At 39.4% G+C, this 17,506-nt stretch overlaps 1 protein-coding gene across 1 annotated transcript in view; it reads left to right on the forward strand.

The window, feature by feature from the left end:
• LOC118932546 (probable maltase-glucoamylase 2) overlaps nucleotides 1-17,506 on the forward strand; it is a 189,158-nt gene that overhangs the window by 102,054 nt on the left and 69,598 nt on the right. The window contains exons 52-63 of the mRNA XM_036926117.2: nucleotides 278-401; nucleotides 520-629; nucleotides 895-1,049; nucleotides 1,804-1,975; nucleotides 4,429-4,528; nucleotides 6,509-6,621; nucleotides 7,866-7,991; nucleotides 10,059-10,190; nucleotides 10,293-10,391; nucleotides 12,024-12,137; nucleotides 13,041-13,125; nucleotides 15,095-15,212. Of these exons, the coding sequence (XP_036782012.2) occupies nucleotides 278-401; nucleotides 520-629; nucleotides 895-1,049; nucleotides 1,804-1,975; nucleotides 4,429-4,528; nucleotides 6,509-6,621; nucleotides 7,866-7,991; nucleotides 10,059-10,190; nucleotides 10,293-10,391; nucleotides 12,024-12,137; nucleotides 13,041-13,125; nucleotides 15,095-15,212 (1,448 nt within the window). The remainder of the gene's footprint in view (nucleotides 1-277; nucleotides 402-519; nucleotides 630-894; nucleotides 1,050-1,803; nucleotides 1,976-4,428; nucleotides 4,529-6,508; nucleotides 6,622-7,865; nucleotides 7,992-10,058; nucleotides 10,191-10,292; nucleotides 10,392-12,023; nucleotides 12,138-13,040; nucleotides 13,126-15,094; nucleotides 15,213-17,506) is intronic.

Raw genomic sequence — 17,506 nt, forward strand, 5'->3', positions numbered from 1 at the left:
GTCAGTTAGGAAGACCTTCCCCAACAGCTGTGAGGAGCTCCAGCTGCGGGCGGCAAGATCTGCATCTTATTTATCTGAATTATTAGTTCTTCATTTAGCAGGCAACAAATGCGTATTGGATGGCTGAATAAATGTATGAATGAAAGGAGAATGAATAATAACTGAATGGAATTATGACCTATCTTAAATTCTTCTTGGAATACACTTGGTTATAAATAAATAGACAAGATTTTGCTTCCCTCATTCCCTATAATGTTAACTTGTGCCACTGTGACAGGAGGTCTGCTCATGGCGATATAAATGCTGCTGGAAGGTTGCGACAGATACTCATGTTCCCAGATGTTTCTTCCCTAAGAACTGGGGCTATGAAATCAGCAATGACCCTAAAAATACAAGCACAGGTGAGCAATGCCCTAAGGTTGCCCCCGGGAACAACTCTTTATAGCCCAAATAAGTAAGCTACAAAATAAAGGCTAAGATCTCCCCTCTCTTCTGTCTCTCTCTTCCTGCTCCCACTAGGGTTTACTGCCCAGTTGAAAAGGTTGCCGTCTCCATCTTTGTTTGGATATGATGTCATCAACACCCTCTTCACAGCTGAATATCAGACATCCAGTCGTTTTCATTTTAAGGTTGGTTTGATAGTTACCATTGAAGAAAGAAGTGCCCCTATGCTGGGTTCAGATCATTCTCCTTCATGCATTGCAGAGCAGTGCCTCTGCCCCTCTTTGATGGTGGACATGACTGGGTGATTTCTCCCCACCCATGAGGAAACACAGGGTTAAGAATTAGAAGGTATTCTCATTGTGGGCTGTTTGAGAGCAAAAATCTTTTGTAGCTAGGTCTACAAGGGAGTGGTCTTATCTGGAGTTGTCCCTTCTGTTTTTCTTCTGACAGATCACTGATGCCAATAACATGCGCTATGAAGTCCCCCATGAAAATATTAACTCACTTAACAGGACTGCTAATACCTTCAATTTGGGCTATAACATAGAAGTCGTTCATAAACCCTTCAGCATCAAAATAATGAGGACGAGCAACAAAAGAGTCTTGTGAGTTTCACCACAGTTCTGATGCCTTTCGTTCTGTCTTACTGGGAGTGGGTGATAATTGGACTTGGGAAAATGTTTGAGCCTCAGAAAAATGTCAGAGCTTTTACTGTAAATACTGTAAACACTGTTAATGTTCATGACTGCAAAAAATGTTAGTTTGCCAGGTTATGTAAATATACTTGCGGTTCACATACGTTATGAAATAAGGCATTTTACTATTTGGGGTTACCATTCACACTGGAACTCAACTTCAGTGTTTGTCATTCTCAATTATTATTTCTTGAGAAACTTACCTAACAGCAGCTTGAGTTTAGGTGGTCAATTGTACTGGAGGAAATACAAGGATTAATGTCACTAACAGGTGCCTTCACATCCTGGCGCCAGCCATCACCAGTCAGCTGTGTGACACTAAGTGGAGCACCTCCCCATAGAGAGGGAATCAGAATAGCCACTGTTGCTTGAGTACTGAGGGCATATTTATGAAGCATCCGAAGTGTGCTTGGCCTGAAGGAGGTGCACAGCAAATGTAAGACTGCACCTGCTTTCTTCCCTTAGTCATCAACTTGAGTTTCTGGTGTCGCATCACCAGTGCTATGCTCCTCAAGAACTAACCAAGACACCCTAGGAAAGGCCTTTAAAGGTAGCATTAACGTGGATGATAGCACTTGAAACAGTTCTTCTCCAAGTGTTCAGGGGAAGCAGCAGTTTCCTGGCAGAGCGTTGTTTGGTGACTGGCTCTTACTCCACGGCCCAGGTTGGACACGAGCATCGGGCCCCTGCAGTTCGCCCAGCAGTTCCTGCAGCTGTCTCTCCGGCTGCCCAGCACCAATGTGTATGGGCTAGGAGAGCATGTGCACCAGCGGTACCGCCACAACATGACCTGGAAGACCTGGCCCATCTTCACCCGGGACGCCAGGCCCACTGAGGTGAGGCCCCCTCCCCCTGCTATGCTCACAGAGACTTGCTCTCCTTTCCAGAAAGTAGCCTATGGAGTGAAGCAACCTAGAGTGGAATGGAGGCAGAATTACATCTGTATATTATTTTGCCCAGTTTAGAACAGTTTATATTGGAGAAACTTTGTTGCTGAGACTTACAAACTCACAATTGCCAATACATCAATTCCTTAAAAAAATCTCAGTTTTAAAGAAAAATATAATTCAGTGACTGTAGTATGGCCTAATATATATTAGAAAATACTTCTGCAAAATAACTATGTTTGTATAAACTAAGTAGTATCTAGAGCTTCAGGAGGAGCTATTCTCAGTAGTACCTTGTAGACTAAAACATGCCTCTATTGGCAGCTTTAATGTTGTTCTGGGTCTCTGCTGGTTAAAGTATGTTCCAGAGACAGCAGTGTTGGCATCACGGAAAGTTGTTAGAAATGCAGAATCTCAGGCCATTGCTCAGACCTACTGAATCAGCATCTGCATTTTTAACAAGATCTACAAGTGAATTGCATGCATATTAAAGTGTGCGAAGAGCTCAAACTAGTCTAGAGCAATGCTTCTCAATTTATCTGTAGTAAAGGAGTAGTTCCCTCCCCTCCCTCCCTCCCTCCCTCCCTCCTTTCCTTTCTTTTCTTTTCTTTCTTTTGTAATCCAGCACAGACGGTACTTTTGTAAGATATAATTAAAAGTAAAATATACTGGGAAAGTGAAATAAAAATACTCAAAGACATACAAAATACAAGCTCGGATTTTAAATTGAACAGATGTAAAATTACTCTTTTAAATTGTTACAATAGAGTTTCTAAAGTCTTTCTCGTGGTTTCTGTACCTACCTTGCTGACTTACAGCGAAGGGTTTGGGCAGGAAGCAGTCCATGGACAATGCTTTGCGTAGTATTGGTTTGTAGCGCATGTCTTGAAGTCTCCGTTCATTGATGATGTTTCTCAGATCTGTGTAGGAGCAAAGGTTGATGTATGTTGCAAAGGAAGGACAGGACTGAAGTTTTGTAGTTCATAGGCCAGAGGAGATGAGCAAACCAAATAGCTCTTTAACTGACCCCCCTGCCAGTATCCGATGCAACAGAGAGAGCTCACTTACTGAACCCAAGAAGGAAAGAAAAGCAATGGGCAGCCCTTTCACTCACAGGCATGGTCAGAGACTTTGACAGATAAAGGATGCTGAGTATCACACTAAGCTTGGCGTCCTACAGCTGAAATTCTTGAGGTACATAGTCTCAGATTGGATTAAAAGACTTCTTTTTTCTTTCCTCTTTCTTTTCTTTCCCTCCCTTCCTTCCTTTCTCCCTCCTCTCATTCCTCTTCCCTCTTTCCTTTTTCTTTCTTTTCCACTCTCCCCAACTATTCTTTGTTTCTTTTTAGTATTCTTAGTCCGTATTCTATCCAACTGTGTCCATGAGTCCTCCTGGCTATAATTTTAAACATAGCCTAATTTTACATAGGCCTGCCGATGCATTTTACATACCCTGCTGATTCCCTTTCCCCTCCTTTCCTGGAAGTTACCAGAATCAGTACTGTTGCCCTGTACTGAGGGATAAGTTTGCAGCATCACACAGGGAGTTTCCGTAAAGCTTTCTGTGTATCATAATCTCAGTACCTTCTATTCTTACAGCACTTTGAGTTTTACACATTTTCTCTTTTTATATCAGGGCTCATCACAGCCTTGTGATAGGCTCAATACATTTTTTAAAAATTTAAACTTTTTTACTACCTACTTATTTATAGGTTAATTATAGAAAAGTTAGAAAATACAGTTAGGCATAAAGAAGAAATTTGGAATTGCTCATAATACCGTCATTTCTGCTAACATTTTGTTATACGTCATGGCAAATTTTTTCCAATTTTTAAAAAATAACATATAATTTATATACCATAAAATTAACTTGTCTTAAGCATACAGTTCAAGAATTTTTAGCACATGTACCGAGCTGTGCAACCATCATCTAATCCAGTTTTATGTATTCATCAGCCCAGCCCAGTAGGATCCTTCACACCCTTCAATCTTAATCCCCATTCCCACACCAGTGTCCACACCTGCCCCAATCACAAACCAACTTTCTGTCTCAAGCAATTTGACTTTTCTGGACATTTCATATAAATGGAATCATGCAATCTGTGGGCCTCTGTATCTGTTTCTTTCACTCAGCATACCACTTCTGAGGTTTATTCATGATGGAGCTTGTATCACTATTTCATTTCTGATTATTCCGACAGTATTCCATTGTATGGATGTGTCGGGGTGTTTGTTTACCCATTTGCTGGTTGATGTTACCATTTCAATACCGTTGTGGTACAACACAAAACCCCAACAAGGGTTGACCAAGCATGTTGTGCAAGGCTTTTGATTTCATTTCAAGGTGAATAAAAACATTTGTAAGATATACTACTGTTAATTCTTTTCATTTTTGTTGACAGGGCATGATTAATCTCTATGGAGCTCATACATTCTTCTTGTGCCTTGAAGACACCAGTGGCTTCTCTTTTGGGGTTTTTCTGATGAACAGCAATGCCATGGGTAGGAAGCATCTTTTTATCTTGGCAGGAATGTTTTGTGATGCTGCTTTTATAAAAATGACTGTCCTGGTGAGGTCACTGTTAAACAGAAAGTATATTGGCCCTACGATGCTCCTGTAGAAACTGGATCCAAGAGTAGGTTAACCTGTTTACAAAACCAGTTCATGCTGAAAGCTATTTTCATTGAAAACTACTTCAGGGTTCTCCTTTGGTACAATGTTTCCCATAATATTCTGTACAAAATGAGACCTTTGATAGACATGGACCAAAGTTACCTGCAGATTTCTTTTTTTTATTGGAATATAGTTGATATACAACATTATATTGATTTCAGATGTACAACATAGTGATTTGATAATTATTATTTAATGAAATATCATCTAACTAAATGCTCACCACAGTAGGTGCAGTTAGCCCTGTTATCATACCAAGGTATTACAATAGTATTGGTTATATTCTCTATGTTGTACTTCCATTCCTATGACTAATTTGTATAATTTGAAGTTTGTACTCCTTAACCCCTTCATCAATTTCACCCATCCCCCTCCCCCCTCCCTGTGGTAACCAACAGTCTATTGTCAGCATTTATGGGTCTATTTCTTTTTCATTTGTTTAGATTCCACATGTAAGTGAAAGCATATGGTATTTGTCTTTCTCTGACTTACTTTGCTTAACATGATACCCTCTAGGTTCATCCATGTTATTGCAAATGACAAGATTTTCTTCTTTTTCTATAACTGAGTAATATTCCATTGTATATATGTACATCTTCTTTATCCATTCATCTATTGATGGGCATTTGGGTTGCTTCCATATTTGGCTATTGTGACTAATGCTGTAATGAACATAGATGTTTCATCTAAAAGAATAAAATACCTAGTAATAAACCTAACCAAAGAGGTGAAAGACCTGTACTCTAAAAACTATGACACTGATGAAAGAAATTGAAGAAGGCACCAATAAATGGAAAGCTCTTCCATTCTCATGGATAGGAAGAATTTATATTGTCAAAATAGCCATCTTGCCTAAAGCAATTTACAGATTCAATGTACCAATTTACAGATTAAAAATACCAATGGCATTTTTCACTGCATTAGAGCAAATAATCCTAAAATTTAAAACTCTTAGTAGCCAGAGCAATCTTGAGAAAGAAGAAAAGGCTGAACATATCATGCTCATAGATTTATAGCTATGCTACAAAGCTAAAGTGATTAAAACTTTGTGGTACTGGCACAGGACTAGATTCTTGGATCAGTGGAACAGAATAGAGAGCTCAGAAATAAACCCACACACATAAGTCAATTAATATATGACAAGGGAGGCAAGAATACACAATGAAGAAGAGACAGTCTCTTTAATAAATGGTGTTGGAAAAAGTGGACGGCTACATGCAAGAGAATGAAACTAGATCACTGTCTCACACCATACATAAAACTAAACTCTGAATGGATTAAAGACCTAAATGTAAGACATGAAATCATAAAACTCTTAGAATATACCTGTAGATTTCAACATGTAAACCATGCTGTCTGTCTATAGGCAACAAGGCTGAGTTGCAGATTGTTCCTCATAGCCCGTCCCTTCCCCACTCCAGAATCCTCCTCCTCCAGCTTTTGGACTAATGGTGCTCGAAGCATTTGTTTTTCTTTTTCTTTTCTGTTGTGGTTAAACTCACCTAGCAAGGTTTTTAAAACTTTTCCTAAATTGCATTCACATATCCCAGCCACTTGTATTTTTACATAGCCAGATTAAAACAGAATTTGTTCTTCTTTCTCATAAAAAAAATAAATTCTTTATTTGTGTTTACTCATCTAATATTTGTAAACTTCAGCAATTGTCTAAAAAAAGGAACATGTGTGATTTTCATCTGTTTCAAAATGAGACTGAGACTGTTTCGGATAACTCAGGGATTCATATTTTAGAGATTGTATGCGCTGTGGCCAAGCACTAAATTGTAATACTTCTTATTTTGATCCTTCAGAAGTCACCCTTCAGCCTGCCCCTGCAATCACTTACCGCACAATTGGGGGCATTCTTGACTTTTATGTGTTCCTGGGAAATACTCCAGAACAAGTGGTTAAGGAGTACCTGGAGGTATGGGCTTTGCTTTTAGATAGCCATTATTTTTTGCTGTGATCCTATAATTTCATTATAAATTACCAAGAGAAAAATAAAACTATGAGTAAACTCTGGTTATAAATGCTGGGATTGTGAGTCTTTCATGCATTGTATGCTTATTTTGATGCACGTTTTGGGGGAGCCTTCTGCATGTTAAAGAGGCACTGCAAAGTTAGTGAATCACAAGAGTAAGTCAGATACCATCCTGTTTTTAAGGAAGTCATAGTCTATCCATGTATGATCAATCATTCCAAAGATCTCAGGCCACAAGTCAGCAAAGTTTATTCATTCATTCAGTAAGTAAAAATTTAGTGAAAAGAAACTACATGAAAGTAACTGTTCTATTTTTTTATTTTAACTGTAGGACAGGAAGGAGCTTCAGACACAATTTAGCCTAAAGTTCCTACTTTTTAGATGAACAGACTCAGGAAAAATGAGGCAAATTGTTCAAGATGACACATATGGTCCCAGATGCCAATGAATTTCTAATCAAGTAGGAGAAATATAACACAGCCTGAAATAATGACAATAAGAAATATCTTACAATCATTGCCACTAGTGAGGTGAAAATGGATTGTATGGGATTTCAGAGGCATGAGACCAAGCATGCTGTTGAGGAGCCTCTCATATGGGCAGACAGGGGCTCTTAGGAAGCCATGGGCTTTATCTGGGACCTTCTCGGATGTTGGCTTGAGCCACTTGTATACTTGGATGTTCAACATAGTCCAGTATTTCTTCATGCGTACCACTTATGATCCTATCAGTCCTGTTCCTTTCTCCTTAGCACATAACACTGTCAGAAACTATATTAGACATTTATTTAACTCCTTTAATCTCTGTGAGAGCAGGAACTAAGTTTGCTTCATGCCACTATATCCCAAGTGCCTACATGAGCCCCTTCTACATCATTAACACTCAGAAAATATTTATTGAGAGAATGAATATTACTTCTTTCGCTGCAAGATGACAGCACTATTCAAGCATTTTCTGCAAGTCCCATTATTTTCTGATATTGCAGCTGTCAGGAATACACTTAGTGCTTAGGAAAGAAAGATGTGAGTTGTAGACTTCTGCAAATTACCCTTGACTCTGACATTTTAAATCTGGAAACCTTACAGAAAATGAAGTGGGAAGCGGGGATGGGGTTTTCCATATCAGACATGATGCTACGAACAGTGTTTATTCTAAATGCTTAGACACTTATTTATTTATTTTTTCAGCTCGTTGGACGACCATTCTTGCCTCCATACTGGAGTCTTGGGTTCCAGCTTAGCCGCAGGAACTATAATAACATTGATGGGTTGAAAAAGGTTGTAAGCCGAACTCGTGAAGCTAGGATCCCATATGTAAGTTGGAACCTTCTTTAATCATGCATAAAGCACCATTGCCTATGTTTTATTTTTTGCATCTAATTCAATTTATTAGGAAAAGTAGAGAGAGATAGATGAATAGGTAGATGATACATAGGAAAGTAGATAGACACACACCTGTCAGAAATTTATATGCTAAATTACCTGTGGTCATGAAAAGAGCATAGTTTATGGAGTCAGATGGATGTGATTTTGAATTTTAGCTTTACTTCTTAGCTCTATCAATGTTGGCCTAGTTAATTAATGTCTTAGTTTCCTCTTTTATAAAATGAGAGTAAAATACTGGACTAAGGCTTACTTTGGTGGGCTGGTAGTGAGGAATGCTTTATACTATGCATTGAAAGCATATGGCACAGAGGATGAACTCCATTAAAGTTAGCTGTTATTTTATAAGGGAAAGCAACACCTGGGTGATATGGTTCCTAAAAGCTGATGACTCAAAGTACACAAGTCTCTCACAGTGACCTTGCAACATCTAGCATACTCTAATTTGGAAAGCTCTATGGTTGCAAAGCATTTATGATGTTCAATGTCCATTAACAAATGGAAAGATAATTAGTATGTATATAATATTTGACAAGCTCCTCCAGGGGGTGCATAACATGCAGTTAATGAAGTTGTCAATCAATTTATTTTGGGCTAGACCTTTGGAACTGTGAAGCACGCACGCTCATGTAGCATCAGAAAGAAGATTGTACTGGTAGAAATGACTTTGGCCTGATCTCAGGATTTTTCAACCCTCTCTCAGAGCAGCAATGAGGGAATGCACAGAGAGGAATTTTTCCTGTGAGTTAAGGGGAAACTGCTCATAAGTTAGGGGAAATTCATTTTCCTTCTCCCATATCTGCTGTCTGCAAACACTCAGGTCCAGGAGGAATCAGGCCAAATATTGCCACATCATTTGTATTTTACAAAGCCCTTTTGCATTCATGGTTAACCCATGTTTATTGGTATTTTGAAAAAGAGGAAATGGAGACACTACATGGTTAATTACTTTTCTAAGGCCACTACATTTAGCTAAATGAAAGAACGAGGATTCAAAAATAGTTTGATTACATGTGGTGTTGGTTTCAGTCTGTCCCCATGCCTCTGATGGGAAGTGCTTTTTTGTGATGTGGCTGATTCGGAAACAAATATGAGCTTTTCTTCCATGGAAGGGATCCTTCTCACTGTGTGGCTGTGGAAAACGTCCGGGTCCTAAGTGACTGCTCAGTATTAGAGCAGATGATGCTGCACTGGCAATGGGCCACAAGCCACTTTTTCTTTCAGGCCCGAAAGTTAGAACCTTCTAACACACATGAAGAATACTTACTGCATGAGGAATGCTTACTTAGAAGATCACTATATATCTTTGAAGTATGTAGCAGATTGGGAAAAAAAAAGCATCTGGAGTCAAAGGGCCAGTCACCAAGCCCCAATCGACCCCCGCCCATCCATGCACATGACCTTGGGAGCTGTCACTAAATGCTGTCACATTTCCATCTTCTCACTAAGAATAATACCAGCTCCTCACCAGTTGGTAAACAAACACAAAAATACCATGTGTGTGGGTTTAGTTAATTCAAAGCTCTATCCCTTTGCCTTTTATCTGTGTTAATTATTGCTCTAGTAGTTTTGCAGGGCAAGAAGACCGTTTTCTCCTTTTGTGATGTATTCTAGTGTACTGTTTAGGATCCAAGTTAGCACATAGTTATAACATTACTAACATGCTCATTCAAGCAAACATTTAGAGAAACCCCTGTTTTATGTCAAGCATCCAAACTCTCAAGTTACAAAGATGGGCAAGACACAGTCCCTACCCTTAAATTCCTCCCAATACCTATGACATGCATCTATCAGGATGAAGAGAAAAAACTGCAGCCTAAGGGCGTCTGCATCTTTCATAAAGGGCTTACTTACTTCTGAGGGGTGGCCCAGTCCTGGAAGTTCCAGGGTCATTAAGAAATTTGGCTTCGGTTTTAATGACCAAGAACCAGAGCTATAACACTTTGCATCAGCACGGAGCCGTTGCCTGGGTTCTAACCGGCCAGCACTGTCTTTCAGGATGTCCAGTACTCCGACATAGACTACATGAATGAAATGAAGGACTTCACCATTGATGGAGTGGCTTTCCCCAATCTCTCAGATTTTGTCCAGGAGTTACACAACTATGGACTGAAATATGTAATTATTATGGTATGTTCAAATGCTAAGTCTGTTGCCTAGTTTTTCCATTCAAAGCGCAAATGAAGTTTACAAAAATAAGAGTGATTAATCATTTTTTTTTTTTTTTTTTAGAATCCTGGCATCTCCAATGGTCCTGACTACGAGCCGTATAAGAATGGAAGTGAAAAGAGAGTATGGGTCATGGGAAGCAATGGTTTTGTCATTGGAATGGTAATTTCTCAAGAAAATCAGAGCAGATTACGGTTGTTTGGGGAAGTTTGTACTTTTGGTATAAAGATGGGTAGAAGGCAAGTTATAGTATCATGACTGTTTCCTCGGTAGAGGTTCCTTTTATTATTATTTTTAAACAGGTAGAGGTAACAGGAGAATGATTAAAACTCTGATGGATTTATCTTTTAACTGAAATAGATTTGACATGTAACATTATATAAATTTAGGAGGTATGACATCTTGATTTGGTACATTTATAGGTTGTATGATTGTTATTGTAGAGATAGCTTCTTTATTATGTCACATAACTTTCTTTTTTGCAGAGGGACTGATTAAGATGTAGTCTCCAAGAAGCAAGCCCCGACCTTCTAATACTACAGATAATTGAGAAGCAATGTATTATTAGAAAAAACTCATTTACTCTTAAAATCGTCTCATAAACATATTTTAGTTATCTAGAAAGTAGATTATCCAGATCTGGGAGTCATTTCAGTAGTGCTCATATTTCAGTGGTATATGATTAGGAATTTGCACATAGTTACAAGAATTTAATTAGATAGTTACCTCCATTGACTCCAGTGATTCATAAGTAACACAAATCATTTGAGCTAAGATGTTGGCAGAGGTCATAGCACTGGAGGGGTTGGGGATCATTATGGAGGCATTTGGATAGAATGAAGTTTGCCGGGCTTGTTCTAAGTAGAATGTTGATGAGAACACTCCTTTGTCACACTTCCTGTTTCCTAGAGGCCAAAGTTGCTTCTAATTATTATTTGATCCACATCCGCCATCACCTAAAACAAAGGACCAGGAGTTCAATCCACCGGAAGTGGGATTTCCAAGCTCCCATGTTGAGTTTTAAGAAGTCTTTGTATTTTATATATATACATATATATATATATATACATATATATATATATATATATATATATATAATTTTGAAATATAGTTTCACTGTATTGCCTTGAGCATAAGGATGTCTGTAAATGACAACTTGTAAATTTGTTGGAAAAATGAGCAAGAATGTATGCACAAAAGCTTGTATTCTATCAGTTCAGAATTTTCAATAATTTGGGCTATGGCTTTATCTGTGCTATTTATAAAAGCTACTCTTTGATAGGAATCAATGGGAGAGGAGCTAGGATAAGAAATATTGCATCAGAGTAAGAAGCACGAAATTGACTTAGCCATTTAAAAAAGGTTGTTCATATGCCAAAAATCGACATATTATTTATAAACATCATTATTTGAAGCAGGTTTTAGATGACCTTTAATTAACAACACATTAAACAAATTCAATCATTATCTTCCAAAATATTATCTACTAGACTTTCCTGTATTTCAAGCCGTTCTTCCAATTGGCCTGACATAATGAAAGTTTACTTTTCTCTCATTAGAAAAAAACATTTGATGGCTTCTCATCTATTTAATCAGTTGTTTTCCCTTTTCTTTTTCTTCCTTTGGTCCCTTGCATCTACTTTACTATTTAGTTTTTGGGTGAGAGTCCCAAATTTTTATTCTAAAGTGATAAGAGGCATGGGGCTTCTAGTGGAAGCAATAGTAGACAGCAAAACATGCATATGTGAACCATCAGGCAGAGAAGTTGCTACAGCCTTCTTCTTTGTTCTCTAGGGATACCCTGGACGGACAGTCTTCCCTGATTACAGTAATCCAGTTTGTACAGAGTGGTGGACCGAGCAGGTCGCCGAGTTTAATAAAATTCTGCCGTTTGATGGAGTATGGATTGTAAGTTGTTATTGCCAAATTAAACTTCCTTTTGGAAATGGATATTCCAAGTTTTGAGATGAAATTTGACCCTGACCCTGATCTGTAATAAAATGGTTTGCTCCACATTGCAGTATTTGAAATGCCGATAATATATGCAGTAAATTAGACCCCTCAGAACCCTGGATTTTAATTCTGAATCTGCCAACTGGTTATTAATAACCAACTGATTATTTCTTTTTGAAAGAGTCCTTTACTCTCTCATGGCCTGAAAGAGAAAGTTAACTCTCTTTCAACTTAAAACTAGTATTTTTTTAGAAGCTATAATGCTATTATTTGTCACACTGATTCATTAAAATTTTGTGTTAATCATCAGAGAATAATTTAATGAGCCCCTTTTATTTTTTAGATGGGGATAGCAGGTGGAGATATTTCTTTGAAATCTGAAAAATTATCTCTGTTAACACAATTAAGTTTCACTTATTTTTTAAATCAATTTTAAAGGAATGGATTTGACCTCAATTTTCTCTTCTTGTCACACACCAAATGAAATAAAAACTGGGGAAATTATAAAATGGAAATCTTGGGTTCTTTAAAACAATACTGAAACAATACGAACAATAATAAAAATCACAATACTTATAAGGTGAGACTCAGCCTTAGGAATGGTATTTCTTATGTAACTGATTAAAATCAATGAATAAAAGGTAAAAGGTGCCTGATACCATTTAAAGTTGGAGGGCACCTTAGATAAAGTCTCATGTAAAAGATGAAACAGAGGTCAGAAAAATTTAGGAAGATTACTCAGATCCCCAAACCAGTTAATGAGAACCCCATATCACACTTCTAGTTCAGTAACAGTCCTCAAAAACTGTCTGTATTATCCGTAGCATGTTCCATTTTGCATATTTTGTGTCTTTGCAGGGAATGGACGAAGTGTCCAGCTGTCTCCAGGGCTCAGATCATGAGTGTGAACTGAACAACTGGAACTTTCCCCCTTTTACTCCTCGTAAGTGTCACCTACCTAGCCGCGTTGAGAACAACCTCAGTATACACAGTGTGGCCAAGGGCAATTTCACTTCCCAGGTTCAGGGCCCCCCCACACCCTAACCACTCCTCCACCAGGGGTTTGCACTGTTTGGTTTCTGCTGACCTTTCTGCTTACATACTCCGAGGGCAAGAGAGCAGAGGCGGGGAGCCTGCAGGCTGTGCTTCCTCTGAGTTCCGTTGCTTCCTCTCTGTTCGCTGCCTCCAACCCCCTCACATGGTTCAGTTTTAAACTTTGTGAGAATATCAGAATACTCCAAGGTACAAACTACCTTCCACTCAAGTAAATCTGTAATTTTGTTTAAATTTTTTTTTTGCTCTTTAGCAACAGTTTAAGGCATCAATGGTTCCTGTTCAGCCCTTCCTATTTTTAAGTCTCATTTCTAGTCAAAGGCAATTTTCTAGTTCCTGATTATTTTGAAAGAACGTGTATGTGTGTGTGTGTGTGTGTGTGTGTGTGTGTGTGTGTGTGTGAAATAGTACAGAAGAGATATGCTATAGAAACAAACGAACACCAATATGTCAATGCATTAACACAAAAAAGGTTTATTTTTTGCTCATATAATACTTCAGTGAGGATTTGTGGCTCTCATCCAAACAGTGCTTTGGGGACCTAGTTACTTCCATGGCCTGCTTCTCCCACCTCGGAGTCCTTCGTGTCCAGCTTCCCAGGTGAAGGAGCGTGAGGGTCAAAGGAGTTTTGTAGACAGGCCTGGAAGTGGAGTGTATTCAGGGTGCTCATGTTCCCTTGGCCAGAATCCAATCACATAGCCTCAGCTTAACTTCAAGTGAAAGTATAAAATATAATCTTACAGTCCCAGGAAGAGAATACAGGCCTGGTGAGTAGCTGGCCAGTCTCTGCTAGTTCATTCTGGTCTGTCCACTTCATTTGCACCCTTGGGCCAAAGTTTGGCTGTTTCTTTACCCTCTTTTTGGTCACTGAGAGAATAGAGAACTTCTTTAGAAGGAATATGAACTTCAAACCTTTTAACTTCTCTCAAAATCTACTGTTTGCACCCCCTCAGGCTTTATTTTTCTCTGCTCAGTCTGTGTTACCCCAGTGTTTTTCACTGGGAATCAGTTATCATGTTTCCCTTTCAATCTCTTATCTTCTTCTTAGTCAAAACTAAGGATAATTTTCTTCAGCAAAGTGCAATGCCATCACTTCTGCCGGCTCCTGGCAAGCACCCCATTCCCTACCTCCAGCATTTTGTCTGTGTACATGTGAAAGCTGCCTTGCTGCACAGCGGGTCTGCCTCTCGCCTTTGCAGGGGTGGATCGTGCCCATTAGCATGATAAGGATTTAGATAAATTGCCTTTGACCCTGGGAAAATTTTAGTGTCCTTTCTTATAATTAAAATGGTTGTGAACTTCATCCCACAAACCGAACTCGGCCAAAAAGATAATTTTCTTGATGTTTTATAATTGAATTTAATTTCTGACTCCAAACCCTGATTCTGTTGGGCTGGTGGGAAAAACTCAACCTCAGTGTTTCCTAGTTTTACCACTTTCTGGAATTATGCCTCATATTGGTGTGTGAATGCCCATGATAAGAGAGTGCAGAGGGTCTCTTTTGCATTGCCCTCATGTCTGTACTTTATACACTCAAGTCCCCTTGATTAAATGTGCATGCTTCATGTTTGTTGAATCTCAAGCCAACTTCCATTGCTCCGAGCTAGTCCCTCAGTTGCCCCATCTGGGCACCATTCTTTGTGACTTCAAGGACATGCAAATTACATTTAATCAGTGAGGAGCTTAGTGCAGGCCCCAGGTAGGAAGTGGCATTTAGGATATAATTAAAAATCTGGGAAGGATTTGGTTGGGTGGAGATTGGTGGGGAAGGTACAATAACCAGAAAGCAAACAATTGGGTGGTTATTTATTAGAGCTGGTTGATAGGGAAGTTCTTCTCTGATAGATGTGTTCCCACAGGAGTCCTGGATGGCTCACTTATTGCAAGAACCCTCTGCATGGATGCAGAGTTTCAGTGGGGCCTTCACTATGACGTCCACAGCTTGTACGGCTACTCCATGGCAAGAGCCACAGACACGTGAGTGCTTGGTTCCTCCCCTAACTCCAGACTGGGGGAGGTGGGAGGCGGATGGTTTCCTTGTTTTCCATGAGCATATTTTTGAAATATATTTTGTGGTTATAGGGACATAGAACTTTAGATCTTAGAGGCTACTTAAAAGGTCTTCTCACATAATCCCTTGGTTTCTGTGCAAGATTATTTTTGATGGGCTTGTGATTTAGAGACTTCATTGTTTCAAGGATATTAGTAAGCCAAAATGTGCAAGGTATTTAGAGTCCCCATCTGGAAGTTAGCCCTTGACTGGGTCATATTACTGAATGTGCTGCGGTCACCACACTAAGGTTGCCTGATTTTGCAAATAAAAATGCAGGACACCCAGTTAAATTTGCACTGGACATACTTATACTAAAAATTATCCTTTGTTTGTATGAAATGTGGTTAGATGGAAGGGTGTTGCTATGGGGTAGTCTGTCAGCAGTGGTTGGGTCTCGAGGAGCAGAATACCCCCTCCTCCAAACTATCTCACGTTTTTAAAAAGAAGGCTTTATTGGAAGGAAACAATCCAGAGGCAAAGATACACCTGAGCCTTGTGAAGATCTAGAATCCATCACTTCAAAGCTTTCTAGAATAGATCCCTGTTTCTTTCTCGCTGTTTTTTTCTCCTCTCCCTGCTCGTGATCACATAGCCGGTTGCAGTTTCCGTCTCCATCAAATTCCGTGAGTTCCAATTCATACTCAGGCAAGAGAATCTGATTGGGTCAGCAAGGATCAGATGTTAATTCCTGGCCCAATCAGCTGGTAATTGAACCTTTCAGAAGGGGTTGTATCTACAGGGAAAGTGTCATTGGTACGTGTGTTGGGTGGGAGACACCATCTTGAGCCCAGGGAAACGAACTGGGTTGGAGCAGGACACAACCTGCTGTCAGCAGTTAAAGGTCCATTCAGTGCCTCCAAGGGGAGAGCTTCACAGGGTCAGGGGTTGGGCAAGTAAAGCCATTCCAGGACCTTGAGTGCAGGACAGAACCCAAGAAGTCAAGTTTACCTGACTGTCATGTATTTACTGGCAGTGCCACACCACACCCTCCTGCCCAGTCCCCCTCTCAGTCATTCCCTCTGCCCTCAGTCCTCACACCACCACCACCACCACGCATTGTGAGAGTCTAACAACGACACAGATGCCTCCTACAAAGCATTCAGTCCTTTTCATACCGTGTCACAGGGATTTTCTGATGACTGTAAATTGAGGAGTAGCTCCCTGCAAACTCCGCTCACCAAGGTCCTTCCTTGGAAGGTGGTAAATGTAATCAGTATACCTAAAGACAGCAAGAAACTTGACGCTAAGCTTAGGAAGATTTTAATTTTAGATTTGCAAAACATATGGGGAACCTAAAATATTCCAAGGGTTGTTAGGGATCTTCCATTGGCTTAGGAAGGAATGTCTCAGTGTTTCTCTGCTTATTATTGTTTGTTAGCTCGGTATCTCTGGAACTCCAGGCTGGGGTTGATGTGCTCCTGGGACGTTTCTCCGTCTGCCTCTTCCTGGACTTCTCCCCAGCACTTGGCATCACTGACCACCGCTTCAACACTCAGCCCCTTTGGTCCTAGAGATGCCACTCCGCTCTGCTCGCTTCTCAGCCTCTGTATCTGCATCATTTTCACCCACTCCCTCACTCCTGATAAGTCTTAGGGGTCAGTTCTCATGCTTCTCTTTTCATTTTAGGTCGACACATAATTATTCCTTCTCATGGTTTTAACTGTAATTTATTCTGATGGCCTAAAATCTATCATTCTAGCTTAGATCTCTCTCTGATTTTCAGACACAGATGTCTGAAACTACCTTCTTGACCTTCTCTACTTGGATGACTTACAGTACCTCCAACACTTTATCTTACCCTGGGGCCTGTCTCTGCCCAGCCTCCACACTATGGCTGATTATTATTATTATTTTTTTAAAATAATTATTTTTTATTGAAGGGTAGTTGACGCACAGTACTACATTACATTAGTTTCAAGTGTACAACACAGTGGTAGAACATTTATATACATAATTCTAGGTTCCAGCTATCACCCTACCAAGCTGTTACAATATCTTGACTATATTCCTTATGCTATACATTACATCCCGGTTACTAATTTATTTTACCATTGGAAGTCTGTCCTTTTTTTTTTTTTTTTTTTTTGTGAGGGCATCTCTCATATTTATTGATCAAATGGTTGTTAACGACAATAAAATTCTGTATAGGGGAGTCAATGCTCAATGCACAATCCTTAATCTACCCCAAGCCTAATTTTCGTCAGTCTCCAATCTTCTG

Source organism: Manis pentadactyla, chromosome 7 (assembly GCF_030020395.1).
Source record: "Manis pentadactyla isolate mManPen7 chromosome 7, mManPen7.hap1, whole genome shotgun sequence".
In the NCBI taxonomy this organism is placed as follows: Eukaryota; Metazoa; Chordata; class Mammalia; order Pholidota; family Manidae; genus Manis; species Manis pentadactyla.